Source organism: Vulpes vulpes, chromosome 10, assembly GCF_048418805.1.
Source record: "Vulpes vulpes isolate BD-2025 chromosome 10, VulVul3, whole genome shotgun sequence".
In the NCBI taxonomy this organism is placed as follows: Eukaryota; Metazoa; Chordata; class Mammalia; order Carnivora; family Canidae; genus Vulpes; species Vulpes vulpes.
Window position 1 is genome coordinate 43,782,518 of NC_132789.1, and position 17,448 is coordinate 43,799,965.

At 49.8% G+C, this 17,448-nt stretch overlaps 1 protein-coding gene across 4 annotated transcripts in view; it reads left to right on the top strand.

Annotated features, from left to right (window-relative positions):
• Nucleotides 1-10,449, top strand: part of OSCP1 (organic solute carrier partner 1) — a 33,938-nt gene extending 23,489 nt beyond the window's left edge. For all 4 annotated transcript variants that reach the window (XM_025991735.2, XM_025991736.2, XM_072723810.1 and 1 more), the window contains 6 exons: nt 2,240-2,343; nt 2,803-2,931; nt 3,943-4,012; nt 5,837-5,976; nt 6,940-7,003; nt 7,224-10,449. In XM_025991735.2, the coding sequence (XP_025847520.1) occupies nt 2,240-2,343; nt 2,803-2,931; nt 3,943-4,012; nt 5,837-5,976; nt 6,940-7,003; nt 7,224-7,340 (624 nt within the window). In that variant the 3' untranslated portion in view covers nt 7,341-10,449. The remainder of the gene's footprint in view (nt 1-2,239; nt 2,344-2,802; nt 2,932-3,942; nt 4,013-5,836; nt 5,977-6,939; nt 7,004-7,223) is intronic.
• Nucleotides 10,450-17,448: the final 6,999 nt, after the last annotated feature.

Consider the following 17,448-nt stretch of genomic DNA (forward strand, 5'->3'; position numbering starts at 1 on the left):
TGTGTCAGGCTCTGTGATAACTACTTTTTCATTATCTGATTTAACAGGTAACGCTCGTCCATTGAATAGATGCGATTATTACCCCTAGTTTACCAAAGAGAAAACTAATTGCACAGAATGGTTGTGTAACTTGCCCCTAAACCCAGAGCCAAGAAGTGGCCCAGCTGGAGCATGAGCTGAGACAGTCTCACATCAGCATGCCAAGCTGCCAGCTTATGGATTCCTACTGGTTTGCATTGTCACTTGTTTGCACACAACAGATGCTTCTTTTTTTTTTTTAAGTTTGAGGGTTTTTTTTTTAAGATTTTATTTATTTATTCATAGAGATGCAGAGAGAGAGAGAGGCAGAGACACAGGCAGAGGGAGAAGCAGGCTCCATGCAGAGAGCCTGACATGGGACTCGATCCAGGGTCTCCAGATCACACCCTGGGCTGCAGGCGGCGCTAAACCGCTGCGCCACCGGGGCTGCCCAACAGATGCTTCTTTTTGAGGATATTACGAATATAATCTTGTAGAATTTTCGAGTTTGAAGGGATCTTCAAATTTATCTCATTTTACAGATGAGGAAGCTAAGAGCCAATCAAACTGATTAACTGCTACAACCTGTAGGAGATTTAATCAGACCCTGGATCTCCACACAAAGTATACAAACCAGTGGTACCCGTCTAGCTCAGCTGGTAAAGCATGTGACTCTTGATCTCCGGGTTTTGAGCTTGAGGCCCAAGTTGGGTATAGATATAGAGATTACTTAAAAAAAAAAAAAAAAGTACGTAAACCAGGGAGTAGAAATAAGCATAATGTGGTGTTTGCAGTCACCTAGAAGACTTTCAAACTCTAGTACCAACCAGATCCACCTGCTGTGGCCCCTTCCCACCAACCTGTCTAGCACATGGCCTTCAGCTTGGGCTGCAGAGCCAGAAACACAAGGGTTGAACCTTCAGCTCTGCCCCTTAGGAACTAGCTGCCCTTAAGAAAGTATCTCAACCTCTGAGCTACCAATTCTTCATCTGTAAAATGGACGTTCTGATAGGCCTCACAGCTGTATGGAAAATCAGCAGGGAACCTAGGGATGGTGTGGAATTTGGAGTCAGCCTTGGTTTTGTTTTTTTTTTGTTTTTGTTTTTGTTTTGTTTTTAAGATTTTATTCATTTATTCATGAGAGAAACGGAGAGAGAGAGAGAGGCAGAGACACAGGCAGAGGGAGAAGCAGGCTCCATGCAAGGAGCCCGATGTGGGACTTGATCCCGGGACTCTGGGACCATGCTCTGGGCCAAAGGCAGGACCCAACCACTGAGCCACCCAGGGATCCCCTCAGCCTTGGTTTTGAATCCAGGCCCCGTCTCTTACTGTTCTCTCTGGACAAGTCACCTCACTGTGGGAGCCTTGGCTTCCTCATCTTTAAAATAGGAGTAATAATTCACATTGACGTGGATGGAACTGGAGGATGTTATGTTGAGTGCAATAAGTCAGTTAGAGAAAGACAATCATCATATGGTTTCACTTGTATGTGGAATATAAGAAATAGTGAAAGGGACCATAAGGGAAGGAGGGGAAACTGAGTGGGGAAGAATTAGAGAGGGAGACAAACCATGAGAGACTCCTGACCCTGGGAAACACAATAAGGGGTGCGGAAAGGGAGGTGGGCGGGGGGATGGGGTCACTGGGTGATGGGCACTGAGGAGGGCACTTGATGGGAAAAGCACTGGGTGTTATTCTCTATGTTGGCAAATTGAACTTAAATGTTAGAAATTGTTTTAATTTAGATAAATAGATGGATAGATGGAGATAGATAGAAGTAAATGGGGGTAATACAGTTCACCTGGAAGGCTTGCTTCTTCAAAAGAAGGTATGTTTGTGAAAACATTGTAGCTCTGCTGGGCTAGTTATGCTGAGTCTTTCTCTCATTGTTTTTTAAAGATTTATTTTTTAATTTATTTATTTGTTTATTTATTTATTTATTTATGAGAGACACACAGAGAGGCAGAGACACAGGCAGAGGGAGAAGCAGGCTCCATGCAGGGAGCCCGATGTGGGGACTCGATCCCAGGACCCAGGGTCAAGCCCTGATTCAAAGGCAGATGCTCAACTGTTGAGCCACCCAGGCATCCCTTTCTCTCTCATTATGATAGACTTACTAGATAGTATCCCGAAGCCATTACACATTTTCCATCCTCAGAGTGCTTGTGTCTAGGAAAATATACCCCCAAAAAATAACAATAAGTATATATATTTTTTCCAGGTATCCATATTTCTAAAGGACAGAGTTCAGAATTCTAATGGTCGCTTTGTGTTGCCGGTGTCTGGGCCTGTTCCCTGGGGAACTGAAGTTCCTGGACTCATCAGGTGAATTCTCAACTGTAATTGTCAGACCAGCATTCGGGGGTGCCAGGAAACCACCATGTGGGCCACCAGAGAGAATGTGGCACTGCTGGGTTCCCCCCCCCCTTCCTTCAGTAAAGCACAGCAGTTAGAAGGCCAGGTTCTCATCCCAGCTGTGCCGCTTAGCAGACACTTGAGGCCAACCACCCAGTTCTTCAGGATTCTCTTCCTCATCTATTAAATGACTGCTGTGAGGATGAATAAGATACTAATGCTCTGAAGTGCTCATTCAGTGCCTGGCACATAACATGTAGTTAGTAAATATTATTATTATTATTATTATTATTATTATTGCCTCAACCAGCATCTTTACCTTGAAGGAGTGCACGGATTCCTTTTTGTCCCCTAGTACAAAGAATAAAGAAGCCTCCGGGACTCCCCTGAGCTTGGAGAACGTCCCATCATGTTATATTTGTATTCTAGGATGTTCAACAACAAAGGCAAAGAAGTGAAGAAGGTGGAATTCAAGCACGGTGGACACTATGTCACTGCCCCCAAAGAAGGTTCTTTTGAGCTTTGTGGAGACCGAGTCCTGAAACTGGGAACCAATATGTAAGCAAATCCTCCCTCTCTGAATGAATTCAAGTCCAAGGGCGGTCACTTTATTTAAAAAACCAGCTTGACGTCCTCCTCTACGGAAACCTCTACAGACAAGGGGAATCACTTCCCCTTAGGTAGAAGGCATGCAGAGCCCTGACATTTTCTTTTATTTTTTTTTAAGATTTTATTTATTTATTCATGAGACACAGAGAGAGAGAGAGAGAGAGAGAGAGAGAGAGAGACAGGCAGAGGGAGAAGCAGGCTCCATGCATGGAGCCCAACACAGGACTCGATCCCCGGTCCCCAGGATCAGGCCCTGGGCTGAAGGTGGCGCTAAACCGCTGAGCCACCCAGGCTTCTAGTGAGCCCTGACATTTTCAAAGGGCCCCCAAGATTTCCAAACATAAGGCAACTCACCAGGCTGAAAAGATAAATCATTTTAACTAACCATGGACGAGAACTAGCCGAAAGCTCTGTCGCGGTGGAGACACAGGAAGGCGTGGCCTTCACGCATCGCTCACAGTTTCTTCAGTAACTACTTTGCGAGAAGAGCCTTTGCCACACAGCTTCACAGGTATTTTTCTTTGGGAAAACGTGAAATCTGAATGCTCACACTCACTTAGTTAAATTTTGTACTCCCAGCACATTTCTGGATGCTTTTTAACGTCTCAAAATAAAAGTTAGGTGCTGTAGTTGTGAGTTAGAGGAAGTCTGTGTGTAAAAAGGCTAGACAGTGTTTTCTTTTCTTTTCTTTTTTTTTTTTTTTAATGTTTCTACTACTGATTTTTCTTTTTTGGGATTTTATTTTATTTTTAAAGATTTTATTTATTTATTCATGAGAGAGAGAGAGAAAGAGAGGCAGAGACACAGGCAGAGGGAGAAACAGGCCCCATGCAGGGAGCCCGACTCCAGACTCAATCCCAGAACCCCAGGATCACGCCCTGGGCCAAAGGCAGGCACTAAACTGCTGAGCCACCCAGGGATCCCCTAGATGGTGTTTTCACAGTTTTCCATTGATACCAGGTACAGCATTAACCGGCCCGTGGAAACGCATATGTCTGGAGCATCAAAAAACTTGGCTTCACGGACACAGGTGAGCCTCTGCCTCCCTTCTGCATCTTCAGAGCTTATTTCTAGACACAGAAATCTAGATGGAGAGGAGGGTGGAAACTCTAGACTTCAAAGGCAGCCAGCGCTTCCCTCATTGTTTGCAATTTTCTTAGTTCGGCCTTACAAGTACAAAGGTTTTTAATTGTAGTTTCTCATGAAGACTTGCAGCGATCTGACTAATTAGGTAATTTTAGGCTTGGCTCAACCACCATAATTAAGCTGGAACCTCACACCAGGACACGTGAAACAGCGCTGCGCCAGCACCACTTAGGCCTGCGGTTGCTGAGTCTAGGACTCCTGTGCATCGTGATGCTTACAGCATCCCTTTACACTGCTACCCGAACAACGACGTGCTAGCTAAGGTCACAAGGGGGGTTTAGATTCTCTGAATTCCATCTTTTATTTATTATTTTTATTTTTTAAAGATTTATTTATTTATTTATTTATTTATTTATGATAGACATAGAGAGAGAAAGAGAGGCAGAGAGACAGGCAGAGGGAGAGGGAGAAGCAGGCTCCATGCAGGGAGCCCAACGTGGGACTCGATCTCGGGACTCCAGGATCACGCCCTGGGCCAAAGGCAGGCACTAAACCGCTGAGCCACCCAGGGATCTCTATTTTTTGAATTCCATCTTTTAAATTCACACAGAATTAGTGGCAGCTAGCTATAGGACAGACCAGGAAATATTCAGTGATTTGGCATACGTTGATCGAACTACTTCTATGGGCTGGGAACCCAGGGACACAAAGCTTGGCTTACAAGGAGAGGTGGGCACGCAGACCCAAGCGTCAGTAGAAGCAAAAGGCACCAAGGGATGGAAGAGCATGGTGGCATTTGCGGGAAGCAGGGAGGCAGCTTCTCTCCACACCACTAGACCGTAGTCACTGAGGCCCGGTGGCCAGATTTGCCCACACCAGGACCCTGGGGCCTGATTCCAAAGAAGCTTAAGCAATTTAGACTTCGCCATTTAGGCAAGTGTCAGAGGGCTTTTATCCCAAGCGAGGAAGGAAGGAGAGAAGGACTCTACTTTAGATAACTGGTAGCAGGGATCCCTGGGTGGCGCAGCAGTTTAGTGCCTGCCTTTGGCCCAGGGCGCGATCCTGGAGACCTGGGATCGAATCCCATGTTGGGCTCCCGGTGCATGGAGCCTGTTTCTCCCTCTGCCTGTGTCTCTGCCTCTCTCTCTCTCTCTCTCTGACTATCATAAATAAATAAAAAAATTTTTAAAATTAAAAAAAAAAAAAAAGATAACTGGTGGCAGAGTGACCGAACAAGATGGCAGGAGCGGAGGGGAGGGCAGGGGGCGGCTGGGTTGGAGGTGGGGTCCAGGGGAGGAGTGGAGGCTGAGTGGAGCCAGACCCCTGGGAGGCAGGTTCCCCGGTGTGTTCGCCACAGGCACCACCTGAGGGCAGTGTGGTAGCTCCTGTGGAAGCTGTGCCCCTGGCCCTGGGGCATTTGCTGAGGCTGCTTGCAGTGGCCTGGGGACCTAGACTCCTGGAAGAGGAAGCAGTGTTCCCCTCCAAGGAGGAAGCTCTCCTGAGAATGGGGATGCCTGGGGCCCTCCACTCATCCTGAAAGTGTGAGAATCTCGGGTTTGCTAAGAGCCCTTCTGCTTCTGATTGTGGATGGTTTCTGTTTGAGTTAAGCCTGTTTTCTAATACTTTTATCTGGACACAGTCCTGCCCAGGAGAACTTAAACGGTTGTTGTTTTTGCCTTGTTCTGCAATGCCACCCTGGGGCTCTGGGGTCTCAGCAGGAAATGTGATCACCTGCACCTGGCTAAAAATCCTGAAATTGTTTCTGCAGGAAAGCATTGTTCCAAACCCTCTTGCTAAGGAAGAGCTGAATCTCTTGGCCAGGCTGATGGGAGGGATGGAGATTAAGAAAGCCAGTGGCCCCGAGCCAGGATTCCGGTTGAATCTCTTCACCACCGATGAAGAGGAGGAGTACGTTTTAAACCTGTTTCTTACGAGGCATATGTAAAAATCCTAACCGTGAAAAGAACCCAAAAATGGCCGTGATAAGCCAGTAACACTTATATAGATGTAAAGGTCACAGAGGAAAACCCAGCAAATTCAATAACCTAGTTAAAGAGGAATCCACCAGTATTAAATGGCCTGAACCTTCTGGGTTCATTCAAGAGATAGTTCTAGGGTTTTACTTTAGCAAAGCAGAGCTGAACAAGAAAGTATTAGAAGTCAAGATAATCATAGTGAGAAAAGTCTGTTAAGAAACCAGAGGGAAGCCAGAGCATGATGACTTTGGGATAAACCAGTTTCCCCCAAAACCAACGGGGAGAGTAATCCACCCCGATTTGTCCAGAGCCTGATGGTTCGTAGAGCACTTTTACACCATGGTCTCCTGTGATCCTCCTTGCAACCAAATATTTGCAGCGAGGGCCGCCTTCTGCTTCCGTATCCATGGAACTAACTTCTTTTGTGCACTTCTGTGCGACAGGTGCCATGGTAAGTGCTGGGGACACAGAGATGGAGGGTAAGACCTAGAGCCTGTGCCCAGGAGCTCGTAGGGTAGGAGGCAGGGAACGCACACGGACACAAGTCCCTTCAGTGCCGGGTCCTAAATGCTCCGACGGAGGACGCGGGGATTGACTTTGCACCAGCAGATGGAGGCAGCTGGCATCTGGGCTTGGTCTCGGAGGCTGCCAAGGAGAGGAAGGGGGAAAAACAGTCTTGGCCAAGTGCAGTTACATGAAAAGGTGCAGAGATGTAGAAGGACTTGACTTTCTGGAGCATAGGGTGCGCTGCTTGGGGAGAGAACAGAAAGCTGAAGGGAAGGGGCAGGAGGCGAGGCACAAAAAGTAGGCTTCCAAATTGTTGGATGTGCCAGCTTGCCACGCTGGCAGGGAGACAGCCCTGACCTTCGACCCGTTTCTCTACCGCCTCCTGCAGACAAGCGGCGCTCACCAGGCCGGAGGAGCTATCCTACGAGGTGATCAACATACAGGCTACTCAGGTGGGTGTGGGTGGGTGACCCCACAAGCCACGTGTCGGTCCCCTCCTTATCTGCTAACTTTGAACTCCCCAGGCCCCCCTTCTCTCTAATCAGCCCGTACCCAGAGCCCCTGCTCTGACACGCGGCACCGCGGGGGACAAACCTTCGACACCCCCTGCGCGGAGAAGCAGCTGTGCCCACCTGTCCCCTTCACTGCCTTGCCCTCTCGTTTCTCCACCAGGACCAGCAAAGGCACAAGGAGCTGGCTCGCATCATGGGGGAGTTTGAGGTCACCGAGCAGCCAAGGCCGAGCACCAGCAAGGGGGATGACTTGCTGGCCATGATGGATGAGTTATAGCTGTGCCGGCCGAGCACCCCCACCCCGCGGCCCCTGTGGGGTGGGCCGCCCCATAAGGACCCCGGGGATGCCCCAGGCAGCAAACCGAGGCTGATGTTAGTTTTCTACTGAGTGAGTGGTTACCTCCCATTCCTGTTTGTGTTGTAAAGAACCACGCAAGGCTCCTTCCAGTCTGGAAGGCGCACACATATACATGTTTTCAGCTTTTCAACTGGACCTTCTCCATTTTCTTCTGGCTTTACAGCAACCATCCAAGGCCTCCCGGGCCACAGGTTCAAGCCCCAGAGTCACTAAGGGGGTGCCCTCATTGCTGCTTTCACCTGTAGCTTTCCCGTGGACACATGTAGCCCACAGATGCCCGTCTGTGAATCATCACGATACTTCAGAGCTTCCTGGGATATACGCGGCCCTGTGAGTGAGTTTGAAACAGGTGGGGAAGGTGGTCGGGGCCCAGTTCAGACAGTCCTCCTCGGCCTAGCACCCTGGAAATTGTAACCGCAGGGGCGGAGCAAGCAAAGCCGTGACAGGGAACACGCAGCTGGGCTCCACGCAGAGCAAGCGGGGGTCTGGCGTCCTCTGCACCTCTGGCTGGTTCCATATGTGGTTCCATAAGCCCACGCTTATCCCACATGGAAACGTGTACCGAGGAAATAGTTTGCTTGATACAGACTCCTCACCCCCAGAGTCTTCCTCTGCCACTTAGAGTTCCTGCCTCTAGAGACCCTCCTCCAGCTCTACTTCATCCTCAGTGGCAGGCAGAGCCTTAAGCGAGGGGCATACGTAGGCGGCATGCGTGGTGTGCCACTTTCCCTTCCACGAACCAGAGGAGGTACTTCCCTTGGCAGGGTGCCACGTCTAATTAAGATCCACGTAAAATATCTCAGGCCAAGGCTGTCCTAATTACTTCAGGAAGGAGCATTAGCCCCCCACCACATGCTCACCATGGACTGAGTAACTGGCAGGCTCAGAGCCGGCCAACGTCTAGAGGCCAAGGTCCACTGAGTCCCACGGAAGGAATATCCCGAGTGGCAGAAGGCACAAGAGAAACGGAGCTGAGCTGGCCATTGCCCGAGAATGAGCCAACCCCAGCAACCACTGTGGCCCCTCACACGGCAGCAAGAGTGGTGGCAGACATGGTTCTGGAAGGCGAGAGCCAAGGAAGCCGTCCTTAGCCTGCCCGAGTCAGGGCATTTGGATGCGGAAAGAGAAATGAGCAGATGAACTTATGTTGCTTCCTACCAAGGAAAGTCACTTGTCATTTCCTCACCCGCAGAACCCCCCAGAAGGTCTCTTGGAGAGGAGAGGCCCGTGGCGCGGTGTGCTCCTCTCACAGCTTACAAAGGGCCCTCTGTCTTGGTCTCCTGTGAGCAATCTGGCCACCAGCTGGGGTGATCTGAAAGGGTGACAGATGAAGGGAAAGGCTCAGTCCTGTGCTAAGTCAGCTCCCACCGCGCCGCTGCAAACCAAGACCTCATGGCCTGCTCCGAGCCCGTCCTAGGGCCCTGGACGTGGGCCCCCAGCTGCCGAGAAGCAGCCTCCTCCCTTTGCCTATCCCAGAGCCCTGCGGATGATTTCAAACGTGTCTCGGTTCCCTCCGTAAACAAACAAGATACAGATCTCCCGTAGGGCCGCCTTGTGATGAAGCAACCTTTGACTTTCATGTCTCTAGACTTGCACACATATTGAGAAAAACAAGTGTACCTGCCCAGTGGTTGAGGGCACGGAGAGAAAGGAGGGGAGGCAGGAGGAGGCAAGGAAAACAGAAGAAGGGGGGGGTGGCTCTGGCAAGAACGTGGGCTGGGGATGAAGGCCGCGTCAGTGTCAGAGTCAGGCCCCTGGGCCCGGACCCCGCGGCCTTGAGGGCAGTCACTCTCCCCAAGCCTCAGTTCCCTCATCTGGAAGAACGACAACTAGTTCATGGGCTCAGAGCCAGCTCACCCGGATACGACACTGAGTTTGCAGGCCCTGCCCCAGTGGGGGCTGAGAACTGGGATTTATACCCATGCCACCACCACCCCACTCCATGCTTTGGGGGTACATCGGCTGTCTTCCAGCTCTCCTGGGACTGACTAACGTCTTCTCCACTGAGTTTCAAAACGTTCCACTGTGTTCATAAAGTGTCAGCGTGCCCTACAGATTATGGGAGGCAAAGTTCTAGAAAAGTCTTCTGGATGGAAGTTCTTTAGTGGCTCCCAGACGAAAGGTATAAAAAGTGAGAGTGGAGGAGAAAAAGAAAAGGCGGGGAAAGTGTATTTAGCCCTCAGTTTTAAGAGGAAAGCCACTCCCACCCTCGTCCACATAGGTATCTAGGGATTCTTAAAGGTGAACTCACTTTCCGCCCCCGCCCCAGCGCGGTAACCAGGTCCTGGAGATCCCCAGGTCTAAACAGGGTCACACTCCCTCAGCCACTTGTACTGGCTTATCCCTGGCTTATCCAGGACAGAGGCCAACCGAAGCCACGGGAAACCACAGAAAGAGAAGCGCAAACTTCAGAAAACATACTGATTTGCCATAGTACCTCATCCTAAAGACCCGAGTTAAGCTCTGAAAATTCCTACAACCTCTACTTCACCTTCACTCCCTTTGTGTTGAGCCTTGGGTAACAAGGCCTTGGCTCTTCAGGCCGGGTTCCTAGACAGCTGGCGGTAGAGGGGGTTAGAGGAGGTGTTGGGAGGGGGGGTTGCATTAAGGAAACCCCATCACAGTTGGATCCTCCCCTAATAGCTTTGTGACTGGGTGTGAAGCGAGTTCTCAGATCCGAACTCCCCCTTTTCAAATGTGAATGTCAAAATCCTTGGAATCCAGCGCCAACGGAAATTACTCTGGATGATTTGATCAACAACCCCATCCAGTACTCGCGCACACGCACACGCACACACGCACTACCAGCAGTGCCTCTGCTGACACAAACAGCATTACCTCCTTTGTCAGTTCCCCAAATTCCACGAAACCCCAACTGCATCAGTCATGAGGAAGCCACACCGCCAGCACAGACCCAGGACTCCTAAATCCTAGAGGCCCACGTTAGCCTCTGATCACTCTGCCCTCGTTAGCCTCTGATCACTCTGCCCTCGGTTGTCTTTATAAAGCTCTCTAACTTCCTTTTGAAGCTTTGGGGCCATTGTTTTCTCGGGTCTTCAAGGGGGAGCCATGGTGTCAGCCAAGGACCCCCCGACCTGCAGCAGGTGGTCGTCCTAGATGTCCTGTCCTTTTTTTTTTCTTTTTTTAAAGGTCTTATTTATTTATTCACGCGAGACAGAGAGAGAGAGACAGGCAGAGACACAGGCAGAGGGAGAAACAGGCTCCATGCAGGGAGCCTGACGTGAGACTCGATCCCGGGTCTCCAGGATCATGCCCTGGGCCGAAGGCGGCACCAAACCGCTGAGCCACCTGGGCTGCCCCTAGATGTCCTGTCCTGAAGACCTACCTCTCAGCTTCAGGTACAGCTTCTTCGTGTGCTTGCCCTCATCCCCTGCCCACTTCAGCACACCGCTTACCTGTACCCTTCCTCCCCTCCGTCACACCTTCCTTCTGCACCTGAGACTTGAATCCCAACCTGCGGAGGACGAACTCCCAGCCCACCCACTCCTCCCACAGCTGGGGCCTCCGCTTCTACAGGCCGTCCTTGCTCCTCTCCGTCGGCTTCCTGGCCGCCTGCCCCCAGCCCCTCCTCCAGCTCCGGTCACTAGAGTCACTACGCAGGCCCCTGCTGCCTTCTCTGTGGGCTGTGCGGGCTGTGCAACTCGGCCCCACGCAAAGGCCTGCTCTCCTCCCCAGGCCCCTGGGCCTTTGGAAAGCTCCTGGCCCGGCCTAAGTCCATTTTCTGCCTAAAACTCTCTCCCTCTCCCCCGTGACCACGGTGGCTCCCCTCCTCCCTTCTGACCACGTCTCCCCTCCCTGCCTCAGTGGCTCTTGACTGAGAAGTGCCCTGCGTGGTGCAGATGGTGCTGTAGCCAGTTTTAGAAGTCTTGTCAAGGGGCGGCCTGGGTGGCTCAATCGGTTGGGCGTCTGCCTGCGGCTCGGGTCACGACCCCAGGGCCCTGGGTTGGAGCCCCAGGGCAGGCTCCACGCTCAGCAGGGAGTCTGCTCCCCCTCTCCCTTCACCCCCATCCCATGCTCACTCTCTCTCAATCTCTCTCAAGTAAATAAAATCTTTTTAAAAATGGCCAGTCAGTTGCCACCTGGTCCCTATTTCGCCCCTGGCTTCTCTCCCCACAGACCACAGGCCCTCATGCGCCCTGCAGCACCCAGAAGTGTTGGCATCACTTTCTTCCCAACAGACTGTTCTTTTCAACTATTACTATGGCCCCTCCTCACCGGGACTGCAGGCTCAGTTTCCTTGCGATCACCTGCATCACCTCATTACTCCATGTCCAACACCCACAACATTTTTACTTATTTGGTACATTTTCTTCGCTTTCAAAAGGCTAAACTTTTTTTTTTTTTTTTTAAGATTTTATTTATTCATGAGAGAGACAGAGAGGCAGAGACACAGGCAGAGGGAGAAGCAGGCTCCATGCAGGGAGCCTGACGTGGGACTCAATCCTGGGTCTCCAGGATCACACCCTGGGCCGAAGGTGGCACTAAACTACTGAGCCACCCGAGCTGTCCTAAACTTCTAAAATTAAATATAACACAGGGGCACCTGGGTGGCTCAGTCAGTTAACATCTGACTTCTGGTTTCGGCTCCAGTCGGGATCTCAGGGTCATGACATGGAGCCCTGAGTGGGGCTCCGTGCTCAGCAAGGAGGCTGCCTCCCCTCTCCCTCTGCCCCCCACCCAGCTCAAGCATGCTCTCTCTCCCTGTCTCTCTAACATAAAGAAATCTTTATTATTTTTTTTAATTTTTTTAAAGATTTTATTTTTCACTCATGAGAGACACGGAGAGAGACAGAGGGAGACAGAAACAGACTCCATGCAGGGAGCCCAATGCGGGAATTGATCCCGGGACTCCAGGGTCAAGCCCTGAGCCGAAGGCAGGCACCAAACTGCTGAGCCACCCAGGGATCCCCCAGAAATCTTTAAATATAATGCAGACTGGGATAGTTTTCCATAGAAAGGAACTAGAAGCAATGGGTAAGAGTCACCAAAAACATGCTAACGATGGAGTCAAACGCCTGGGAGCAAGTGACTGGAGCGGGGCTTGGGCCCTGGGTGCCGAGTTGGAGCAAGTGACCTGGGAATTACCCTCTTGGGATTCTGTGATCCTCTGATGATTGGAAACTGAGCCATAACCGCTCATCTAAAGTGACCAGGAAAATGCCAGGCTCCTGAAATCAAAACAGTTCAAGTGGGCCCAGTACTAGGTGAGGTTTTTGGTTGAAAAAAAAAAAAGAAAGAAACCAATTCTGGCTACTTAACTAGAGAAAATCTACTTAAAAGGGCTTCAGGCAATTCACAGTTGTCAGGAAGACAGGAAATGTGGGAGAACAGCCAGGAGCCAAGGGAGGCTGACAGCACCGCAGAGGACTCCAGCCCCAGCAGCAGCCCCAGCCATGAGGCCTCAGCGGTGCAGACACCAGGATGGAACCTAAACAGTCCCTGCTGGTTTGTGTCACTTGCTCTGGATTTAGGGCCCGATAATGCCTGAGTTTAGGTCACAAGCCCACAGCCATAGCTGACATGCATCAGAGATCATATCTGGCCCTTAAATCATCCAAAGCAGAACCCCCACTTCCCACTGAAATGCATAGAATGTCAGACTTCCCCAAATGTGGCTGAGTAGCCAAAAAAATGAGATATCCCCCACAGGGTCATTCCACTATCTCTCTAAATACCCAGAGTTAAAAAAATTTAAATCACTGAGGGGCTCCTGGCTGGCTCTTGATCTGGGGGTTGTGAGTTTGAGCCCCACGCTGGGTATAGATGTTACTAAAAAAATGAACTTAAAAAAAATTCTTGGGGCATCTGAGTGGCTGGGATCGAGGGGCTTTCTGCTCAGTGGGGCGCCTGCTTCTCCCTCTCTCTGCCCTCTCTCTCTCTCTCTCTCTCAGATAAGTAAAATCTTTTTTAAAAAACTATTTTAGGGGATCCCTGGGTGGCGCAGCGGTTTGGCGCCTGCCTTTGGCCCGGGGCGCGATCCTGGAGACCCGGGATCGAATCCCACATTGGGCTCCCGGTGCATGGAGCCTGCTTCTCCCTCTGCCTGTGTCTCTGCCTCTCTCTCTCTCTCTCTCTATCATAAATAAATAAAAAAAATTTTTTTTAAATAAAAAAAATTAAAAAACTATTTTAGGTATGTCTGGGTGGCTCAGTCAGTTAAGCATCTAACTCTTGATTTCATCTCAGGTCATGATCTCAGTGGGGAATCTGCTTGAGGTTTTTCTCTCTTCCTCTCCATCTGCCCCTGCCCTCGAGCGTGTACACTCTTTCTCGAGCGTGTACACTCTTTCTCTCGAATAAATAAATCTATCCATTTATTTGAGAGAGAGAGCACAAGCAGGGGGAGCAACAGAGGGAAAAGGGAGAAGCAGACTCCCCACTGAGCAGGGAGCCTGGACCCCAGGATCATGACCTGAGCCGAAGGCAGACACTCAACCGACTGAGTCACCCAGCTGCCCCAGTAAATAAACCTTAAAAAAAAAATGTTAGTCATTGATTCCTCCTCCTCCCATTCCAACTCGAGATCTAATCAGTCTTCAGGGAGTCTGATTAGCTTGTTTCCTTCTTTTAATATTCAGCCCTTCTTTCCCTTCCTACTGCCACCATCTTCATTCAGATCCCTCTCACTGGATGCTGAATCTGCAGAGGACAAGCAAAAATACAGCGAGCAGTATGTTATGGGGTTAAGGGAGAGACATCCCTCCCAAATGGGATAATCAGTGAAGACTTCAGAAAGGTATGGCAATTGAGGCAGGCTTTGACAGAGGGATTGGACTTAACATCCAAAGATAAACAAGAGAGGATCCAAGCCTTTGCAGCAAGACAGCAAAGGCAGAGGCAAGAGTGCGGGACTTGTCTGAGTTTTTGAGCAGGTAGGTCTAACTAGAGAGGAGGGCACTGGATCTCAAAATTGAGCGTTCATGATTGGATGTGCAGATTTCCGAGCTCCACTTTTGATTCTGTGAAACAAAGCCTTTCGTTAAAGCAACTTGTTCCCATGCCATGATTTAAGAAATGCTGGTTGGAAGAGTAGAGAACCTGAAAGAGATCCAGCTGGAATGTGAGTTGGAATCAGATCAATGTCAGCACTGGAACCTTTATTCTACTTGTGAATCAAAAGTTTTCTTAGCAGGTAAATAATATCATAACTATACTTTGAATCTGTTGGCTAAGGATCGTGAGACACAAAGACCAGTAATATGGTTTTTATAATGAATCAACTGAGAGAAGGTCTCAACTGGTTTGGCGGCAGTCAGAAAGAAAAGGCAAGTGAAGGGTGGGAGGCCCTTCTTCCAAGAATTTGCAGGGCTCCGTGACTGACGGGTGTAGGGAATCAAGAAACAATCAGAGCTATGCTTATTCAAGATGCCCTATTTGAGTAGCTGAAAAATGGTAGCAGCTACAGAATGGGAAAATTTAGAGCAATGACAAATTTAGGAAGGACCTAATCTGCCTCGTAGACATGCTGACTTTCAAGCACTAAGACGTGTGGGAATAAGCAACAGAGAGTTGGAAAACAGAGTTCCATAGATCAGTCTGGGCTGGTAAGTTAGACATGGAGCTCAGTATGTAGTAGCAGGCAGTGGAGATTTGACCAAGTAGAGCTCGAGGCTGGGAACAGAGCCCCAGAGAAGGCACACATGTTAGTGAGCAGGAGAATGAAATGGGGCTGAGAGAGAGAAAGAGGGAGGGAGATGAAGACACAATCAGAAATCTGTGAAGCCAAATGATACAATGCCCCAGGGGAAAAAAAAAACTACCAAGGAGGAAAATGGTCAATATAGTCAAGCACTAAGAAGGATAATGAAGGACTGAGGGGAGAGAGAGGTTTCCTTATGAGCAAGGACCATCAGTTACCCCTGCCAGAGAAGTTAGTGGGGTGTTGGGAGCAGAAGCCAGATTATAGTGAGGTGAGTAGATGAGAGCCCTCAGGATAGACTAACAGTTCTCAAACTTTCTGATCTCAGAAATCCCTTAAACTCTTGAAAATTACAGAAAAACCCAAAAAGCATTTGTTATGATATATATCTCACACATACATTAAGTTGAAATAAAATTTTAATATTAATTCATTTTTAAATGATAACAATAGGGGCCCCTGGATGGCTTAATCAGTTAAGTATCTGCCTTCAGCTCAAGTCACGATCTCAGGGTCCTGGGATCCAGCCCCACATTGGGCTCCCTGCTCAGTGGGGAGTCTCCTTCTCCCTGTGTCCCTCTACCCCCACATGCTCTCTCAAATAAAATCCTGAAAAAATAAAATAAAATAACAACAATAACAATAATAGACCCATTAACATATTTTTATATAAAAATATTTTTTCCAGGGCAGCCTGGGTAGCTCAGCAGTTTAGCGCCGCCTTCAGCCCAGAGCATGGTCCTGGAGACCCGGGATCGAGTCCCGCATCAAGCTCCCTGCATGGAGCCTGCTTTCCCCTCTGCCTGTGTCTCTGCCTCTCTCTGTCTCTCATGAATAAATAAATAAAATCTTTTATTTTTTTAATAAAATCTTTTAAAAATACTTTTTTTTCCAAAAGAAAAAATTTGATGAGAAGAGTGACACTGTTTTATGTTTTTGCAAATCTCTGTAATGCCTGTCATAATGGAAGTCAGCCAGATTATCATATCTGCTTCTGCATTCAGCCCTTGTGACCTACTGTTTTGGTTGAAGTAAAAGAAAACCCAGCCTCGCACAGATATGAAGTCAGAAAAAGGAGAACCACAAGGGCAGCTTGCAGGGAGGACAGAGGCAGTTTCTATTTGTAGGATGCGAAGAGACCAACTATGATCCTCTGGAAAAGGTAAAGGCTCCTGGAGGAACTGGAAATCAATGAAGGAGAGAGTGAAGGAATGAAACAAGCCTTCCTCTTTGTGGAGCCAGGTGCTTTCACATAGGAATGAAGGTCAATTCTCTGAGACAGACATTACCTTTAAAAAAAAAAAAAAGAAAAGAAAAGAAAACGAAAACAGGAAATTGAGGCTTTCACCAAGGCTGTAGAGTGACCTTTGAAAAATGGAAATCGGGGATGCCGGGGTGGCTCAGTGGTTAAGCCTCTGCCTTGGGTTCAGGTCCTGACCCTGGAGACACGGGATCGAGGCCTGTGTTCGGCTCCCTGCACGGGAGCCTCCCTCTGCCTGGGCCTCTGCCTCTCTGTGTGTATGTCCAATGAATAAATAATTAAAATCTTAAAAAAAAAAAAAAAAAAGGTAAATCAGGTGACGTCAACCCTCTCCCCACCCCTTAATAACCCATCTTTGCACTTTTCTAGTAATAGACGAGTCACCCGTGGAAAGTCCGTTAGCAGGGAGATCCGCAGCCGGGCCCGGCGTCCCTAACCGGGAGATCCAAAGCCCGCAGCCGGGCTGGCGGGGCCGCAGGTGCTCGGGCTCTCACCTGCCCGCCCACCTCCCGGCTTGCCAGCGTGCTTACCGGCTTCTCCGCTTTCCGAGATGGGCGAGCGCACGTGCAACCCGGGCCTTTGCACACCCCGTCCCCTCTGATCACCTGCTCCTCCCCTGGTTTGCACAAGGTTGTCTCCATGCCATCGACCTCAGCTCAGCTGTCACCTCCTCAGGACACTCCTGGTCATCCCATAAAAAGCCACCCATCCCATCACCCTCATCTCCCTATTTTATTTTTTTAAAGATTTTATTTATTTATTCATGAGAGATACAGAGACCCAGGCAGAGGGAGAAGCAGGCTCCATGCAGGGAGCCCGACGCGGGACTCGACCCGGGCCTCAGGGGTCACGCCCCCTAACCTCCCTATTTTAATGCTCCGAAGGACTGTTCACGTATCTTCACTTTCCTGCTGGTTTTCTCACGGACGCCCGCCCCCAAGTAGACGTACGGGTCCCCAGATCCGGAAGCCAGCGTCCTGGGCCGCCGCAGGGAGTCGGGAGCCCACCGGGCCGCGCAGGGCGGCGGAGGCTCCGGGAGGATGGACCACTCCGGCCCGGGAGGACCGCCCCCTCCCCACCCCACCCGCGCACGGCGCAGGCGCGCG